Source organism: Scardinius erythrophthalmus, assembly GCF_964197995.2.
Source record: "Scardinius erythrophthalmus genome assembly, chromosome: 11".
NCBI classification, from domain to species: Eukaryota; Metazoa; Chordata; class Actinopteri; order Cypriniformes; family Leuciscidae; genus Scardinius; species Scardinius erythrophthalmus.
The window spans coordinates 37,974,059-37,994,114 of record NC_138231.1 but is presented as its reverse complement, the minus strand read 5'-3'; the positions used below and the strand labels follow the sequence as shown (position 1 = coordinate 37,994,114).

At 37.2% G+C, this 20,056-nt stretch overlaps 3 protein-coding genes across 3 annotated transcripts in view; 2 read left to right on the top strand and 1 right to left on the bottom strand.

Annotated features, from left to right (window-relative positions):
• Nucleotides 1-549: 549 nt before the first annotated feature.
• Nucleotides 550-5,529, top strand: prph2lb (peripherin 2-like b). The gene is made up of 3 exons (XM_081379173.1): nt 550-1,259; nt 1,760-2,006; nt 4,089-5,529. Exons 1-3 carry the CDS (start codon nt 682-684, stop codon nt 4,341-4,343), a joined length of 1,080 nt encoding a protein of 359 aa, XP_081235299.1. The 5' UTR covers nt 550-681; the 3' UTR covers nt 4,344-5,529.
• Nucleotides 5,530-6,530: 1,001 nt separating this feature from the next.
• On the top strand, nt 6,531-11,369 carry serpina10a (serpin peptidase inhibitor, clade A (alpha-1 antiproteinase, antitrypsin), member 10a). Its single transcript, XM_081379172.1, has 5 exons — nt 6,531-6,736; nt 8,060-8,630; nt 9,281-9,554; nt 9,767-9,914; nt 10,482-11,369. Exons 2-5 carry the CDS (start codon nt 8,066-8,068, stop codon nt 10,668-10,670), a joined length of 1,176 nt encoding a protein of 391 aa, XP_081235298.1. The 5' UTR covers nt 6,531-6,736; nt 8,060-8,065; the 3' UTR covers nt 10,671-11,369.
• Nucleotides 11,361-20,056, bottom strand: part of ppp4r4 (protein phosphatase 4, regulatory subunit 4) — a gene marked incomplete at its 5' end in the record, with an annotated part of 25,568 nt that continues 16,872 nt past the window's right edge. The window contains 17 exons of the mRNA XM_081379171.1: nt 11,361-11,875; nt 12,011-12,167; nt 12,255-12,316; nt 12,479-12,569; nt 13,170-13,250; nt 13,340-13,403; nt 13,938-14,009; nt 14,096-14,134; nt 14,476-14,617; nt 14,759-14,906; nt 14,997-15,102; nt 15,189-15,371; nt 16,345-16,428; nt 17,472-17,549; nt 17,664-17,783; nt 19,539-19,702; nt 19,785-19,907. Of these exons, the coding sequence (XP_081235297.1) occupies nt 11,830-11,875; nt 12,011-12,167; nt 12,255-12,316; nt 12,479-12,569; nt 13,170-13,250; nt 13,340-13,403; nt 13,938-14,009; nt 14,096-14,134; nt 14,476-14,617; nt 14,759-14,906; nt 14,997-15,102; nt 15,189-15,371; nt 16,345-16,428; nt 17,472-17,549; nt 17,664-17,783; nt 19,539-19,702; nt 19,785-19,907 (1,760 nt within the window). The 3' untranslated portion in view covers nt 11,361-11,829. The remainder of the gene's footprint in view (nt 11,876-12,010; nt 12,168-12,254; nt 12,317-12,478; nt 12,570-13,169; nt 13,251-13,339; nt 13,404-13,937; nt 14,010-14,095; nt 14,135-14,475; nt 14,618-14,758; nt 14,907-14,996; nt 15,103-15,188; nt 15,372-16,344; nt 16,429-17,471; nt 17,550-17,663; nt 17,784-19,538; nt 19,703-19,784; nt 19,908-20,056) is intronic.

The following is a 20,056-nucleotide window of genomic DNA, read 5'->3' as shown; positions in this document are numbered from 1 at the left end:
GGGATATGGAAAAGACAGTAGCTATTATTCAAGCCATTATTATTTTTTTAATGTTCTTTTGAAATAGCTACTGTAATGATCTATCTATCTATCTATCTATCTATCTATCTATCTATCTATCTATCTATCTATCTATCTATCTATCTATCTATCTATCTGTCTGTCTGTCTGTCTGTCAATCTGTCTATCGATATTGTGTATCGAGTATGACTGAATTTAAGCTGTAATTAATTCAGTAATTTTCAATATGCAATTTCTAAACTTACTGAACAACAATAAGCTTGCACATTACATTAAACTCAGAAATAATCCTGTAGTATTTACAAGAATATGGTATCAGAATATTAGTATATATAGTATTTTTACAGATATGTATATTAAATAGCCATTTTTACATGTAAAGTGTCTGTTGATTAATTTCTTACATTTTCATCTTGATTTCAGTACCTGCACTATTATGCAGCCAAGGCCGCCATCCAGGAGTGTAAAAATACCTACTCTAAGCTGCTTATGTGGCCCTCTTGGCCTTCTCTCCCAGTTCACTCCCCTCCTCCCTGTGGAACATGTTCCCTGTTCTCTCCCATTTACCCAGTACGTTATATCAATGTAAATAAAATGAGCTTCACACATGGATGTAAAAATGTACTGCTGAGACGGTAAAAGTAACACTTTACATTGACAATGGCAGTTTTAAAAGTGACATTTACGAAGACAAGGAGAGACAAACTGGCCCAGGTTTTATGGGTGCTGAATTGGGTGTCTGTGGTCACGGGAGTCACGCTCTTCAGCCTGGGCTTATTCTTAAAGGTGGAGATCGAGAAGAGGCGGGAGCTGATGTCAAAAGAGATCGACTCGGTGCCAAACATGCTTATCTGTGTTGGCTTGACTGCCTGTGCGATCAACTTCCTGGGGGGCAAGATCTGCTATGACTGTGTGGACACCACCAAGTTTCTGCGATGGAAGTTGCTGATGCTGCCTTACATCATATGTACCTTTTTCTTTACGTTCTGCATCCTCGTGGGCGCCCTGATGTGCTATAGCATGCGCAACGATCTGGAAGAGTCGCTGTTTTTAGGCCTTCGTGACGCCATGCGCTACTATAAGGACACGGACACGCCGGGTCGCTGCTACATTAAACGCACAATGGACATGCTGCAAATGCAGTTTCAGTGCTGCGGCAATGGAGGGTATCGGGACTGGTTTCACATTCAGTGGATTAGTAACCGCTACCTGGATATGACCAATAGCGAAGTGGTGGAGTAAGTCAATTTTAGTCAATGCACTTTAATGTTAAGGGGTTAAAGGCATTGTTCACTCAACAATGAATATTCTGTCATCATTTACTCACCTTCATGTAATTCCAAACCTGTATGACTTTCTTTTCTCTGCAGAAGACAAAATTAAAGAATGTTTTGACTGTTTTTGTCTCTACAATAAAAGGTAGTGGGGTCCAAAATAACATTGAACCCCATTGAATTTCATTGTGTGGACAATTTCCAAATATGTTCCACAGAAGAAAAAACTCATACAGGTTTGGAACAACATTTAGGTGAGTAAATGATGACATATGTCATTTTCATTTTGGTTTAACTATCCCAGATGATGCAGAAAGTTGAAATAAAGCTGAGGATTATATGCATTTCAATGCACACTAATATTTCAGAGCAATGCATCAACCTTCATCATCAAAACATTTCTTTACTCTTATTCATCTGTGTATGCCTCCATACATCATTTAATGCACTCTTCTCTTCTTCAGGAGGCTGCGGAGTAACGTGGAAGGGAAGTATCTGATCAACGGGGTGCCGTTCAGCTGCTGTGGTCTGCATTCTCCTCGGCCCTGTATTCAGCATCAAATCACCAACAACTCAGCGCACTATCATTATGACTATCAGAAGGAGGAGCTGAACCTGAACCGAAGGGGTTGCAGACAGGCTCTGCTTGAGCACTACACACAGATAATGCAGTCCATTGGCTTAATCGTTCTCATCATCTGGCTTTTTGAGGTGTGTGATATTGATCTGACTAAATTAAATTCCATATTCTATACACTTCTGGTCAAAAGTTGGAATAATTGAATAAAAGATACTTGTACAAACAGTAAAGGCCCGTTCACACCAAGCACGATCACTATAAAGATAACGATAATGATAACTATATATGCGTCTACACCAACGAACAATAACGGTCTTTTTTATTTTTATTTTATTATAAGCACGCGCGCACCCGCGCTGCGGTTTCAAAGTAGCGAAAATGGATGACCTGCTAGAATGGATTCTGATTGGCTGTCAGTGTTTTATCGTTTGACAGCTGGAAAAAAATCGTTCTGAAAGTGATCCCAACGATATCGTTCCTCATATCTTTATCGTTATAGTTGTGGTGTGAACTCTGTTATTCTTTAATATGGAGAACGATTTTTAGAATTATATCTTTATCGTTATCTTTATAGTTATCGTCCTTGATGTGAACGGGCCTTAAGACTGTGAAATTTAAAATAACTTTTTTCTATTTTAATATTTTATAATGTAATTTATTCTTGTGATGGCAAAGCTGAATTTTTAGCATCATTACTCCAAACTTCAGTGTCACATGATCCTTCAGAAATCATACTATGCTGATTTGGTGCTCCTTATTATTATCAATGTTGAAGTGAACAGTGGAGCTGCTTAATATTTTTGTGGAAAGCGTGATACACTTCCATTCAAAACTTTGGGGTAAGATTAAAAGAAAAAAGAAATGAATATGTTTATTCAGCAAGGACGCAATAAATTGATCAAAAGTGAGAATAAAGACATTTATAATGTTACAAAAGATGTCTATTTAAAATAAATCATGTGACAATAAAGACTGGAGTAATGATGCTGAGAATTCAGCTTTGCTGAATCACAAGAATACATTTCATTTTGAAATATATTAAAATGGAACACTTATTTTAAACTGTAATAATATTTATCAATGCTACTGTTTTACTGTATTTTTGATCAAGTGAGCATAAGAGACTTCTATCTTAAAATATAATATAAATACACTCACACCAATGAGTCAAAACATTATGACCACCTGCTTAATAAGCGGTTGGTCCTCCACATGCTGCCAAAACAGTGCCGACCCGCTGAAGGTGTCCTGTGGTATCTGGCACCAAGACGTTAGCAGCAGATCCTTCAAGTTCTGTAGGGTGTGAGGTGGAGCCGCCATGGATCGAACTTGTATAGGTCCAGGACATCCCACAGATGCTCAAAGAGGCCAGATCAACACCTTGAACTCTTTGTAGTTTTCCTCAAACCATTCCTGAACAATGTGTGCAGTGTGGCAGTGCATTATCCTGCTGAAAGAGGCCACTTGGTCTGCAACAATGTTTAGGTATAGGTGGCATGTGTCAAATTTAAGTCCACATGAATGGCCGGAAGCATCACACACTTCCTCCACCGGCTTATTGTCGTCCCACAGTACATCCTGGTGCCATCACTTCCCCAGGTAATCGGCGCACATGTACACAGACATCCACATGAAAACGGGTGAAAAGGCGAACTTCTTCCACTGCTCCAAGGTTCAGTTCCGATGCTTTTGGCAGTGGACAGGGGTCATCATAGACACTCTTATTGGTCTGCGGCTACACAGCCCCATACGCAGAAGAGTGTGATGCACAGTGTGTGTTGACACATTCTTCCCATAACCATCATCAAAATCTTGTGTGACTTGTGCCAAAGTAGACCTTCTGTTTGCCTGGACCAGATGGGATAGCCTTCATTGCCCTCATGCATCAATGAGCCTACCCAACACCCTGTTGCTGGTTTGTGGTTTGTCCCTTCTCAGACCACTATTGGAAAATTTTCACCACTGCTGACCGGAAGCAACCCACAAGCCTTGCCATTTCAGAGATCATCTGACCCAGTCGTCTTGACATAACAATTTGGCCTTTGTAAAAGTCACTCAGATCTTTATTCCTGCCCATTTCTCCTGCATCCGACACTTTGGTTATGAGAACTGATTGTTTGATTACCATCTAATATACCCAGTATCTTCAATGTGGGTTGGTCACTTGTGGTCTACTCATTTTCTTTTCTTTTTTCCCCCTCATTTCTCTATAGGTGTCTGTGCTGACAGGAGTGCGTTATCTTCAGACAGCCATGGAAAATGTGCTGAGGTTAGGGGACCCTGACTCTAGGTCTGATGGCTGGCTTCTGGAGAACAGCATTGCAGACACTGCACGTTATAACTTCAACATCATCAAGAACCTGGGCAAGTGCTACCAGGTAGATGATGATCCCAACATAGATGTACCAAGCACCAGCCAGCAAGCACAAGAGAACGTGCCCATTAAGGAGATCCCTGTCGCCAGGTAGAGCTAGAGACATTGGATATTGAGACTTATCCAGCCATTCAACAATGGCAGCCTTGGAAAGGCAGATCCAGCTCTGCATTGTAGCCTTTGACTCTTTACTTGATTTGCACAAAGAGGGAAAAAAATGAAGAATGAACTGGAACAGAAAAACATCATATTGGATGCTGAAAATGTGATCTCAGTTAAAAGGCACTTAATTGCAATGTAATCCTTGTGCCATACAAAAGGAAAATAGTATATGTAAAATGCATTATAAAATGCTGGGGAACAGGACTGATTTGTATCAACTCAACAGCCAATAATCAATCAATCACTTCATGTAAAATCTAATTTTGCAATTCTAAAAAAGGGGGAAATTCCAGTGACTGACGACTTGCAAGTTAAATTGGGATTAATATGTTAGAAACACTGTTAAACATGGCTATAAACAAAGATGGTAATGGAAGACAAGCATCCCTGTGCCTATACCCTGTAATGAATATTATTTTGTTCATCCTAATGATAATCACGTTTCAAGTTAATCTGAAAAGGGTTCAATTATAGGCCTTTATTCCATTACTAAGGAGGTATTACCATCCATAAACTATAAAATGCCTTTTGGGATCCAACAAGGATCTTTTTTCTCTTTCGCTCACTTACTTTATTTGTTTCATTTAGGTCTATTCAGTTTTACTACTAGTCAATCATTCGTATATTACTTTGGAGACTTACATGGACTGAGCCAATGGGGCTGAATTTGTATTTCTTTGTTTTCCCCCAGATAACTTATCGGTGCTAACAATGGCTTCTGAATGCATTACTGCAGCACTGATGTTTTATATAAATCTCACTGTTTTGCAATGTATTAAACCCATAGTGTTTTTTTAATACTTATAATTGTGACTTTATTTTTTACAATTGCTACTTTATTTATTATATTTGGTGTGTTTATAAAAAAAATTATATATATATCAGCTATCTTGCATATGCAGAAAGACAGACATCTGACAAGTTAAAGCCAGAATTTTAAAATAAAGTCTTAATTATAAGAAATAAAGTTGAGACAATGCCTATAGGCCTACTGCATTACAAGTAGGCTATGCACTTCAAGGCAAGCTAAGATGCTTAACTTTCAGGCACAAGTATACTGCTCCAACCCAAATCCCCTGAACTAAAGAGATTGCACTGCACTTATCTTGCAGTCCGCCACCGAGGTACGCATCCGATGAACAGCGTTCTCTCCATCTTGGATTAAAAAATCATTGACGAGTGACGACTCAATCAACCGCAATAGCTAGCCTGAAGCCAGGTATGACATTAGAATCCGGAAAACTAATTCGCCGAGGGTTCCTTCGAGATCTTCGGTTTGTGGTTAATAAAGGTTAATAATATACACATTATTGTGTATAATAAATCATGTGGTAAACATTATTTTACGATACTTTACACAAATTACACAAACCCATAGCGAAAACGCGAATTTTGAAGCAGTTATGTTCATTTTTGAAAACGTACGTTTTTAATAATCAACTAGAAACGTCAAATTATCGTCAGGTTTTGCCGGGGGGGACATTATAAACTCCATAGGAAAATCTCGGAGGAACGTTGGGCGAGTCTTCCAGTTTCTGACGTCATACCTGCTGCGCCACTCTATTGTCACGTGTTACTGTTTATGTTCCTTTTCTCAGCGCTGGCAGAGCGCGCTGGTAAGGTAAACAGGATGACCAATAATTTATTTATTTTTTGCAAAGTGTGCAGGGGTATATTTCCATATGTTGCTCAAATATAAATCTTTGAAAGTAATATATTTACTTTTTCGTATAATGCCTCAAGACCATAGACTGTAAAAAAAAGACACACACACACACAAAAACCCCACAATGCAGATAACACAAAAGACAATGCAGCCAAACAACTTTAATTTTCCTAGACATCTTTTGTTTTTTTCGTGAACAGCATAACGATTTTATATAGAAAGGTATTCAAATTGGATCGTCGTAATCATTTTATACTGGAATACATTCGTTAATATAGGTAGGTATAAATATTAACATTATTGTTAATATTATTATTATGTTACCACTCAGTTGTCAAATAGCTAGAAAAAAAATGACACAAAGCAAAAATAAATTTGACTGGTTAGGAAATAAAGACTGCAAAATAACAATAATTTTTGTTTATGTTGCTCATGTGCGATGAATGTGAGACATGCGTAAACTACGTACATCATCAAGAATGCGCAAAGGGCGGATGTTGCGTAATCTCCGTACGTTCTGTTTGTTATTGATAGCGACATCATGTGAACGGTTAGTTTTAGACAATTTATCTACTGTGTTTGCAGTGAATGATTTAAAAACAGACCTGTCTGTAGTCATTTAACAAGGATATTAGGCACTGACGTCGAATCAAACATCTGTAAGTATTATGGCCTCCGCCATATTTTGATTGCATGATTTTATTTTATGATTGCATCTCTGTAGAATCTAATGCACGCGAATTCGAACACTGTATTGAATTATGTAACATTTCCATTATGTTTAGTAACAGTGTTGCTATGTTAGCGCAGTATGTATGCGAAAAAGAACCCTTGAAGTAACTGCGCTGTCAACACACTGTAATCATCACGACTGTTCACTAACTTTAATTTAAATTTCCACATCTTGTATCCAAATTTAAACGATGCTGTTTTGTTTAGCTGTTTTATTTGTCTTATTTTTTTTAATTTGGCTGTGATGAGAATGACAGTAAATTGACAGATTGGAGATTATGACAGATTACTTTACTACAATCTTTAGATAAAGGTCTGCATGTTTATCAGCCTTTAAAAGTAAGATACATCTGCCATTTGGTTTCGCAAACCACAAAAACATCTTAGTACTTGAGATTTTTTTACAACGAAACGGCCATGTCATTGCAATGAGACATAAATGAACCAATCAATAGCAAATTGCTGTTCGTTTACTAGTTGTGACCTATCAAATGTTCAAAGTTCATGCCTATTGATCAGTAACGTTACCTTGACAAAACAATGACAGTCAGTTTGGTGTTTTCCAATTCACTTTTCTTTTCTTTTTTATTAATCATACATATAGGTAATTGTCTCTTAGCCCTATATAACATACTGTATCACATTTCTAAGCCCTTTAAATGATCAACATGATCAGAACATAGCGGGAATTAACGGTTATACAGAATTTCATTGCATTATTTTGCCCCCTAAAATTAAAACTGCAGAGCTTTGATCATAAAACTAAGCATTTAATATCTTACTAAGACATAGCCTATTATTGGTAGATATCGTGACAATTGATTGATATGCATTTTATGTTAGTAGTACTCTATATTGTTGTAAATATCTCATTTATTTACATTACAAGCTATCAGAATTGTATCTAACTTTTTGGCCATATAAATAACATCTGCACCAAATTGCATATTTTTTGCTGTCTGGGCCTCTGAATAATTTTTTTTTCTTTCCTCCTCGGGTGTTTCCATATTCCCTATTCTCACTCTATCATGCTGTATGAGCCATATAATCCTGATACATCAAAATATCCAAACCTTTTTTTAGATTTGTTTTAAAATGTTGCCTAAAGGTTCAATAAACTTTCATAAAAAAAAAGGTTGTTCTGACTATTATTTCATATGTCAGGTTTTACAGTGTTAATTGTATGAGACCTATATAATGTAGCTATTTTTTGTTCATTATGAAAAATAAAAATGCCTGTTTTTCACCAGAGCAACATGAAGATGGACATCTTCTCCCTCTTGGTCAGAGCAGCTCTCCTTGCTGTGTCAGTTCTTGGGCAAACCACAGATGTTGAAGAGCTTGCCCGAATGAATGCCGACTTTGCTACCCGTCTTTACAGCAAGATTGCTAGCTCAAGTGATGATAATGTAGCCGTTTCAACCCTCGGGGCTACCTTAGCTTTAGCCACATTAGCAGCTGGGGCTGGTGGGGCTGCTCGCACTGAGCTGCTACAGGGTATTGGTGTGGCCTCCATGGAGAAAGAAGGAGAGCCGGAAAGAGTTCAGACCCTACTCAAGCAGCTGAGGGAGACGACTGCTCAAATCCAGGCCACTGGCCTCTTCGTGAAGCAGGACGTCAAGGCAGATGACAGCTTCAGCAAACAGGTTAAGCAGTTTTATGATGCAGATGTTCAAAATGTGAATTATGCCAATGGACAGTTGGCCAAAGGGAGTATCGATAGTTATGTAAGAACCAAAACGGGGGACAAAGTCAAAGACGTGGTGGAGAATGTAGATCCACAAAGCATGGCGATGTTAATCAGTGCAACTTTTTTCACAGGTAAGTGAAAAACAAATGATTAATGTCATAATTTATATTTTATCTTACTATTCCAAGTAGTTATATATTATCTTCTGCTAAGAAAAATAGTCCATTACAATTAGGGATGCACAATGTATCGGCCACCATATCGGTATCGACTGATTTATGTTCATTTTTAATGTGATTGTTATCTGCCCAAAGAAAATTTGGCAGATATTATAAAGCCGATAAATAATGGATTTTTCCTTCAGCTGGAGACACTTCAGATGCGCACTGTTCGCCATGATGGTTTTGAATTGCTTGAAATATGATTGGAATCACTTAAATAAAAAAGGAAAATAGTTAAGTGCAACATGTAAGGTCTTATGGGCTGCATAAAATGATGATGAGAACACTAAATTGTGTGCTTGGGACATGGCTTATATTGGTGAGACTTTTGTTTTTATAATCAGGCTCAAAAATTTGGATTTAGAATTACTGGCCAATATATCTGTTATCAGCTTTCAAATTTAAGGAATTATTGGTTATCGGCCAAAATTTTAATATTGTTGCATCGCTAATTACAATGTACAAAACAATCAGCTTGCATTTGACTGCTGAATGTCTATTCAACTTTTTCAGAGAGCAGTGCAATAAGCTTTGAAAATGATCCTCTCAATCTTTAACAGGTTATTGGCTGAAACCCTTCAACGTTACCTTCACCCAAGAGGATCGTTTCTTTGTGAACAAGTACAACATTGTGCAAGTGCCCATGATGCTCCATTCAGGAAAATACTACCTGGCCTATGACCCCATATTAAAGGTTGGCATTCTGAAACTGCCCTGTGAGGATGGCATTGCCATGCTTGTCCTTCTTCCAGATGAAGATGTGGACTACACCTATGTTGACGAATCCATGACTGGTGAAGTGTTCCGCGGATGGGTTGCAAAGCTGAAAAAGACGTGAGTCATGTAATCAGTCTCTCACATTTTCGCAAAGTAATGTTTTTTTTTTTGTTTTTTTTTATGACTCAAATTTCCATCAAACTCATGCTGAGCAGCCAAAGCGAGCAATCATATGACATGCTTGACAGATTCTAGTCACTCTGTAGAAACATGCAATTTCAAGACATTTATTTTGATCTCTAAAAGATCAATTTTATCTCTCTCCTCAGGAAGCTGGAGATTCAGTTGCCCAGATTTTCACTGAAGCAGTCCAACTCACTAAGTATGAGTCTGCCCAGTCTGGGCATTAAAGAGATCTTTGGGAGTACTGCAGATCTCTCTGGAATCAGCAGCGATGAAAGCCTGAAACTGTCAGAGGTGTGAGATTTTTCTAACAATACAAGGAGACTGTTAAAAACCATGTCAATTCATTTATTAATGGAACCATGATTTGAACTAGTATTGACATAACCAGGAGGGTGTATGTGTGTGCATATATACTGTACACTACTGTCCAAAAGATTGGGGTTAGTAAGATTTTTTTAACTGTTTTTGAAATGAGTCTTTAATGCTCACCAATGCTGCATTCATTTGATCGAAAATACAGTAAAAGAGTAATATTGTGAAATTACAATTTAAATTATGGAATTTATGTATTTTATTCCTGTGAAGGCAAAGCTCAATTTTCAGATGCTATTACTGCAGTCTCAGTGTCACATGGTCCTGCTGAAAGTATAAATTCATTTTTCTAAAAAAAAATCTTACTGACCCCAAACTTTTACAATGTTATAATATTATAAAACAAAATTCTTTGACATTTTTGTATTTGTATAATTTAAACGAATCTGGTTTATTTCTGAAATCTAATGTGCATATCAATTCTATGGAATGGTAGTAAAAGAAGTGATATACCAGCATGCATTGACCAATTCCGCTTGATTCCAGGTGGTACAGAAGGTCACCATGGAAGTGGATGAGACTGGAGGCTCAGTGTCCGACGCCTCCACCAATCTCTTTACGAGCCCACTTCCTCCCAGGCTCACTTTCAACCGACCCTTCATTTTCATCGTTTACCATGAGGCCACAAAAGCCATCCTCTACATAGGACGTGTTGTCGACCCAACTAAGAACTAAATATGTATAAAGAAACTACTGGTGTATGTGATTTCACCAAGTACATGTTCCTGGAACAACATTCCAATCAACCAATCAGATTTGAGGGACAAGTTTACAGTTTGTCAAGTTTAGGCTTACAGCCAGGGTTATGTGCTTGTACATCAGTATTATTCACCTGTCATTTTCCTAGCCAAGTTATGGCTAGGGTTAGTTTTAGGGGTCAGGATAGAGTTAGAATTTTCGGACAGGAATGTTGTTCCAGGATCAACAAAATATGATCCAGGAACGTGTCTTACTTGGCAAAATCACGGTGACCAGAAACTATGGTGTAATTACAGTAAGAAACTAGACTGTATCAAATCCTAACCACTTGTTTTGCTTGAATAACCAACTTCGAATTTAAAATGTATTTGTGTAATATAACAGTAGTGAGTAGTGTTTTTGATGTTTTAAAACCAAAATATCAATATAATATAGACACAACACAATGTCTACTAAGAAAATAACTGTAAATGTATAGTGTTTTCTTGAATGGTTGATTTAGGAGATTTATTGATAGTGTGATGGAGTTACCCACACACAGTATAATGCTACATGTGACAAATACGTTTTTTGTTTCTGCTTCCGGAGATGTGCTTTGTCAGTATCAGCATTGTATTTGTATTAGCACTTCAACAGGCTGTTCAAACACAACTCATTAAAGCACGTCATATTCAACATGAATTTTATTCATTGGGTACTAAGATGTTGGCGTTAATCAATCAGGTGCTGGGCAGCACCAGGCACAATCTCATTGGTGGGATGGGATGGAGAGTTCCAAAACTCTTCAATCATAAAAATACATAGTGCTTCTTTTTCTCTTAGCCACTTCAAAAATATAAAACAGAGAATTTGCAAAGCATGCTATCATACAAGAAACAAAATAATGAGGCAGTAAATTAAATACATTCAATTACTCCTCAACTCTCGGTTTATCATGTTATGATGTATGGTGTGAGTTTTTGTGAGAAATAAGGCATAGATGGATCAATGCAGACCTTAAATGATGCCCCAGCACATCTTAAGCCGTTTCTGGTATAGAAGAGAATGGACACATCAAAATGGAGGGACACTGCTGCTGCTGCAGAATGAAAAGTCTTATAGAAAGGGGCTTTTAAGTCAGAAGGCAAAGTGGTAATCACTCTCTCCCAGACTGCATTCCAAATGAATTCGACTTCCGCTGTCTGTCAGACAAAAACAGAAAAACAACATCAAAGAGTTAAGCTCACATTGGCTGAATCATTCCAGTTTACAATCATAAAATAGCCAGCGATTTCACCAACGATGTTATATGATTAATAATGTGATTAAAGACGTACACAGAGAGCTTCCTAGACTGTGTGTCTTTATTCCCATTACTCCGGTGATCCACAGAGCTGCTCGTGTTGCTGCGGATCAGGACGGGCATGGAGGAGGATGATGGGGTGGAGGAGATTGAAGAAGCAACATTGAAGTGGTGCGGTCGAAGGTTATCGTCTGGAAAACAAACGAGAGCAGGTGAATAACAGAAATTTGAAGGCAAGGAGCATACGTCATTAAAAAGGATGAAATACTATTAGTTACCATTTAATGGTAGCATAGGACTCTTTCCCGATCCAGGGCAACTTCCTGAATCCTTCACTTTTCTAAAGAGAAAATTGTGAATATAAATACATTTTGTACAGCAAGGAAACTACTGGTGATGGGTGATGGGTCATGGTAAATTCATGATCAAATTTCAAAACCCAGACAGAACTCAGCTGGTGTAACCCACTGCAATAGCAACACAAGATGAGTATGCTACGTACAAGGTTTTGTCTGGGTTTGTCATCTTGGTTGTCGTAGGATGGCCACTGAGGGAACGACTGCGAGCTAGTTTGGCCCTCCGCATCTCCTTACCTGAAAACATTATCAATGTTATCAGTGTTGGGGAAAAAAAAACACCTTCCAAATCTGAAATTTTTAGAAAATGTTTACTTTTTTATGTCATTTGTAATGTTAAATAAAATTATTGCAGTAGTTTCCTGCATGTTTATGTACACTACCGTTCAAAAGTTTTTAACTTTATTTTTGAAGGAAGTGTCTTATGCTCACCAAGGATGCTTTTATTTGATCAGAAATACAGTAAAACCAGTAAAACTGTGAAATATTATTACAATTTAAAAATAACTGTCTTGTATTTTAATATTTTAAAATTTTATTTATTCCTGTGATGGTAAAGCTACATTTTCAGTAGCCATTAATCTAGTCTTCAGGGTCACATGATCATTCAGAAATCAAACAGCATTTATATGTAATTTTGTGATTTTTTTGTAATATAAACATCTTTACTGTAACTTTTCAATGCATCATTGCTGAACAGATGTATTAATTTCTTTAAAAAAAAAAAAATCTTACTGATCCCAAACTTTTAAAAACAGTGTATATGTTCAAAAAAAATTCTGCTATTTATTTGAATAACTCCATTAACATTATTGTGCATCAGAGGAGGATGCTAACCAGTAGAAGTGGATGATGTTGCTCCTGATGTAGATGCTGACATTCCTTTACTACCAGACAGGCCTGACTTGCTGTCTCGTTCTGCATTACAAACCAAAAAGTGAGCATTCATACAGTAGATCTACAGTAGTATGCTAGAAAAACATCCAATGTTTAAAAGAGTTACTCACGTTTCTTCTCAGACTGTTTATCTCCAGTTAGCTTTGCCTCACTCTGCTGTCTTTCTAGTAGTTCCTATTGGTTGTTATTGAATGATACAAAACCACAAGTTGCACACAGTAGCAACATTTAAAAATTCATTTTTGTCTTTATTCTGAGAAAATAAATACACTTGACTTTGCATATTTACATGGGCTTTTCAGGCCGGATCAGTCAAGAGTTAAAACTGACAAAACCATACTGAAGAAACCATAACTAGCATCCAAGCAAGCAATAGCAGTCATTTCACCATCTAGGTTAACTATAGACTATATAGTCCGGCTATGAGTAACCTACTTCTAGCCAAAATAACCTTGAATTTGGTTACATGTCATTTTTGCAAGGTGTACAAGGTGTTTCATTTCTTTGTTATCTAATTGATGACTAGTCTATTCTTGCGCTATGGTTTAGACATCTATTACATTTTCATGAACAGCCCAAATTTTACCTTGTTTTAGCCTAGACGTCTGGGCTGTGTTTGGACGGCCATTAGGCGTCTTTTAAACGCAAAAATGCTTGCTGGGATAGCTTGTCTTCATAAAAGGATTTAAAAAAGGGTAAATCTCTCACCATTTCAAGTAAAAGATTCTCCTCCTTCTCCTTTTTTTGGTCCAAGAGCTCTCTTTCATGCCTTTTATGATACTATAAATATGAAGAGTTATTTCAACACTAGTGTTCAAAGAAAGAATAGGTGTTGAGGTGTATAAAAAATGTCAGAACAACTATACCGGCTCTGTAATGTCCATTTTGTCCAGCTCCAGAACTGTCTAAGAAAACATAATAATACAGTTTAAAAAAATGTAATTACTTCTAATTAATGAAATGATACTTAATATGTGCAGTATATAATAAGGCGCAGTCACATTTACTGTTATTCAGCACATTTTCATTAGTGAAATCCTGTAATTTTACTCAAAATCCACACAATCTAAAATTTCGAAAGATTTTGCGGATTCAAGTTGATCAAATGAATTTGCCGCATTGACCAACAGAAAGCTGCTTGGTTTGAAAGTGATGCTACACTATTGACAATAAACCTTTATTGCCCATTCAGTTTTGCAGAAACTTTGCTAATGTGACCGCCGCACTTTAGTAATGAGAGCCTCACCTTACGCAAAGTTCCCACTACATCTTTATCCTTCTCACGGCACAACAATTTCCGCACACAGAACTCCAGCTGCTGAAGTAGATGTTTGTCTGTTGGTCTGATGGTGGATCTCAGTTTGGGTAACATATAACAGAGTTTGTACCTGCCAGAATGTTTATTTTTTTTGATACATAAAACAAACAATAAGCAGTAGTACTTTAAAGCATTCAAATAAGCAATTCAAATTCATGGCACAGTAAAAAAGGACGCAATAACAGATGTAAAAAAAATGTGAGCTGTTCACCTGACGTTGGCAACGGGGTCACTGACCAACTCAAGCGCTGGAATAAGGAAATGTTTGCAAAAATACGACTTGGAGAAGAGATCTATTGTAATCTCACACAGGTCCAGATAGCGCAGCCTGTTCCAGTAGCTTCTACCTTGAGCAAGCTCTTAAGTTCAGAAGAAAAAACAGTCCTGACCAACTACAATTGCTGAATCTCATTCACAAAAATAAGCAGATCTTGCTTTTTGCTTTTTACCTTGCTTTATTTTGCTGATTATCTCTTGCCGCTGTTCCTGTTTGCGGTTATAGCGCAAGAACACACATAATGTCCTGACAGCTTCTCGCTGGACTGGCAGAACATTCTAGAACAGCGTAAACAGAAGGACAGATGAAACACAATTACAATTGACAGGATGTACAGGGAGGAGTGTGCGTGTAAGAAGTTTACAGTCGTAGTGATGATGTTGAACATTCTCTGAAAGAAGCGGAAGTAGATCTGGTCTCCGGAGATGACACGGGGCAGACAGGAGTAGCACTGCAGGAGTTTCTCATGACCCCGCCAGTGCAGCGAGGATGCCTCTTTCTGTTCCGCCGCCACCAAAGCAGGCACCAAGTCCGGTATGTTCACCTGCTGTAAGGGCGAGTGTGAAAAATACACTTCAGTTCAAAAGTTTGGGGGTCTTTTTTAATCACAGTTATAAAGCATAACAGTATCCACAAAAACATTACACGGCACAACTATTTTAACATTGATAACAGTAAGAAAGTATGTTTCTTGAGCACCAAATCAGCATATTAGAATGATTTCTGAAGGATCATGTGACACTGAAGACTGGTGTAATAATGCTGAAATTTCAGCTTTGCAATCACAGAAATGTTACACTGTAAAATATATTAAAAGTAGAAAACAGCTATTTTCCATTGTAATAATACTTCACAATATTCCTGTTTTTACTGTATTTTTATATGCATTCAAATGCATGTTTCATGGGTAACAATTCATTTTAAGACACGCCATAGCAGCCCACGCTCCCTGTAATTATTGACGAGACGTTGGGGAAAAAAAGAGTGAGGGAAAGCAAGAGAAAGAGAGGTAGAATGAATAGGATGAGAAAGGATTCATAAATAATTTTAGTTTGAGCTAGCAGCTGATCATGCTGTCTTTGAAGTGGAGTGGCAGAATGAGTGGCACTGAATCGTGTGTGTGGTACTGGTGATTTGCCATTTTGCACAAAAGAAAAAATAACTTAACATAATTAAAAGAAATAATAATCATAATTTTTAAATAAAAAAAGAATATTTCATATAATTATAATAATTATTTATTATTATTATTTTATATTTATTTTTGCCATTTTTGTCCTGACAGGAAGTGAAGAGGGATGGGATCGGGAAAGGGCCACGAGCCAGTACTGGAACTCGGGTCGTCCGGAGCGCAACTGTGCTACATGTCAGCTCCAACATAACTTTTTTTTTTACTTTTTTTTATTGATTTATTACTGCTAGGACCATAAACATTTCAGGCCAAGCTAAAATGCTAACAGATCACACAAAAGATAATGCTGCCTAAAAGCATCAAAAAGTAAAGCACACTTAGCTGGTACCTTGCTCTCAGGTCCTGCTCCCTCCCCTCTAGAAGTGGCCAGCTCTAAAGTCTCCTGAAGATTGTTCAACAGAGCATCCAGTACCTGCAGATTCAAAAGCAACAAAATCAACAAAGCCTTCTCATCATCAGATGTTTCAGAAACACATTTCTAGCAACTCCAGGAAGCTATTCTAAAATTAGAGATAAGCTGGTGTGAGATCACTGACTTTAATAGATAGTCTATAATGTTCGGTTTCCATCATCATTAATCATGAAAATCACTACTGTACGTCTGATGGCTCAGGGAGCTTTGCACTATAGCGGATGCTAATGCAGTGTGTGACTAACACCGCTCAGAGGATCATGACAGAATAAACAATACCACACTCCTAGCCTCAGCTAGGGAGGTGCAATGCATTCATTCATCCTACACAGTTGCATGCAACCTCCGCAAAGGCTTACACACTTGAGCATGCGCCCCCAAACACACACACACACACGCACACGTAGGCATTGCATGTCTGGCGCATATCATGAATTTTTGGTAGTCTGGTGTTAAAAGAGATGTGTGCAGCTTTCAACGCTGAAATCGTTTTCAAATATCAAATAATTCAAATGAGCAAAATCAAAACACTGCTCTATTTGTTTGAGCAGTCAATGGTGTGACAAATTACATAAGGAGGAAGTGTTTGGGAAACCTGTAATTATTTTTGCAATTCCATTTAGTAATGCTAGTGGTGCAGAAATGACACACTTCACCTTTAAGGTCTACAAGTAGTTCATTTTTGTTAATACATTATAAAGGATGAAACCAAATAACCTGCTTCACACACTCCAAAAGGGTGTATCTTTTCTAACTAATGGGCATCCAAATAAAAAGGTTACATAAGCACAGTTGGCCTTGCGAGCAGGAGGTTTTTAAAGGTCAGATGGCTATTTGTTCATGTGAACTCAGCAGTCAGTAGAGAAACACTCTGAATGAGGAAAAAGGTCCTGAGAAAGATTGAATCTTTCCGTGAAGAAAGTTCTTGCACAACACGATGTGCCGAAGAAATTACTGTGCTGACTGAAGCTGTTACAGACACCTGAAAGCTTTTTTTAATAAACAAACACACACATACACACAAACCTTTTTTCAGGACTCACCTCTAATGAATCATCCTGCAGCAAAGTGATTAGCTCTTTGTGTACGTAATGCACATTTGGGCCCAGCAATTTGACCACCTAATGCAGAGGAATTAGAGAAGATGGTACTGTGCATTCTGAACAGAGGCATTGCTACTTGTCAAAATGTGAAGCTCATTGTGTACCATGACAAAAATGAGAGAAAATGTGTACCTCATGGAAACCACCAGCTGCCGTCCTTCGTACTGAAATCTCAGGATCATGACAGAGACTTGAGAAGGTACGATATAATTCAGACAGGAAGTGGTTTGGATCTGCAAATAACACTATGGCCTGCAAATAAATAGAGAAGAAATCGAGTCACACAACAATATGCTCATGAATTGCTCAAGAAAGTAACCTTAAAAACATATACTAATGTTCAAAAGTTTGGGGTCATTATGATTTTTTTTAAAGAAACTAAAAATGTTTTTCAGCAAAGATTCAATAAGTTGATGACTTTTACATTGTTACAGAAAATATTTTACAATTTTAAAATATATGCTGTCATTTTAAACCCTGAAAAAAATGTATCACGAAAAAAAAATGTTGTTTACACAAAAATATTACGCAGAATAAATGTTTTCAAAATTTATAATAATAAGACATCAACATCAATTAGAATGTGACACTGAAGACTGGAGTAATGATGCTGAAAATTCATCTTTGCCATCATAGTTACATTTTAAATACAAGTACACCAAATTACATTTTAAAATATATTCAAATAGAAAACTTTTTCTTAAATTGTAATAATATTTCACAGTACTACTGCATTTGTGATCAAATAAATGCAGCCTTGGTGGGAAAAACATTAAAAAAAAATTTACTAACCCCAAACTTTGGAACAATAGAATAGAACATTTTACAAAAATAAAAATGACTGGCAATTCTTTTTCAATATATTGAAAGTGAATCAAAACTGGGGCTGTCAAGCCCCAAAACGACAAAATAGAAACACCATAAAAGTATTATAAAAAATCATAAAAAGGGAGCAGAATAAAATTTTATTTGTCATTCAATGAAAATCTTGATATTAACGCTTTCAGTAGCGATACATGATGAACGGTGACAAAATCGTTCTTTTTGAATTCAATGAATCAATGAGTAAATGATCCAGTTGCAGCCCACTGGAAGGAAACACCATCAGTGAATAACTTATATATTATGTCCAAGTCATAAAGACTACTTTTATGACACTTTTATCAGACTTTTGTGTAAATGAATATAGAATTAAAATTTTTGGGTGAACTGGTCCTTTAATGATAACCACTCTGAATTATTTAAAATGAGTTTCTTAGACATAACTTCCAGTCACCTTCATCTCAGACTGCAAACGTATTCTGAGTGACTGCTGCTATATATAACCACACTAACAACAAAGGAGCACTTCAGACATTGATGATGGAGCAGTCAGAGGTCTGATTTCCTCAAATGAGCTATTGAGCTATTCCAGAAGTCTTTGCCTCCACTGACAGATGTTAAAAATAGATGATTGTGCAAGATATTCATTGGTCAAAAGGCTTTCAAATCATTCAAATATTCTAAAAACGTTTTAAAAGTCAAGCGACCTTAGAACTTTTAAAAAGCATTCATTAAGACTTACAATAAACTGCAGGGAATTTCCTGGACTGAATATTTGAAGGATTAAATACACACCGCATACCTTCTTGGTCTTTCTGAGAAAGTGCTCAATACCAAAACCACCCGTATTCTGAATTAACCTGTTTACATGTTGGATGAAGCCAAGCTACAATTGGATCATCTACAGTAGGTGTATTAATCCGACATCGCAAAAATTAGATTGTTATGATTTGAGTGCCTACATGACATTTTAAAAATACAATTTATTGCTTTAGTCTGACTCAAATCTAACTTTTAAAGTGCATACTTTTACTTTTTGTTTTAAAAGCACCACAGAGCAACAGTGTTTACACTCTTGAAATGGCTCTGCAAATATACTTGGGATAGTACAAAGTACTTTAAACACATTTCACCTTTAAAGACTTCAAGCCGAAACAGTTATGGATGTAAGGCAGGGAAACTCACAGGAAAGTTGTAGGCACAATTCCTGCGCACTAGGGCGTATTTGTTCTCTAGCTCCAGTGGGTAGGGTTGGCTCTCACAATGCCCATTTTCATGCTGCAGACCCAGGCAACACAGCTTCTTATAAAACTCCAGAAACCAGAGGTGTTGCTCATCAGTAAAAGACTCTGTTAAAAAAAAAGGTACAAGAATCCATGACTGTAATCCTAAAATATATCAGAAAGACTTAAAAAGAAAACTGACACTGACCTGAAAGCCCGTGACAAAGCTTTCCATACTGGAAGGACAAGGAGGCCAGCACTGCTTCATCTCCTTTGAAACATTTTTCACAGAATGCCTTCACCAAGGGAAATATGACACAAGTCCTGTCATCTGTGAAAGAGGGTGATAGAAAAAAAGGGAGGGTGAGATGTTGACAGAGAAAGAGTGTGAGACATGTTTCAACACAAAAGAGCCACTTGCCCGTATCTGATTCTGATGTCCCAGCATGCAAAACAAAGTGCTTAAGATACGGAAATAAA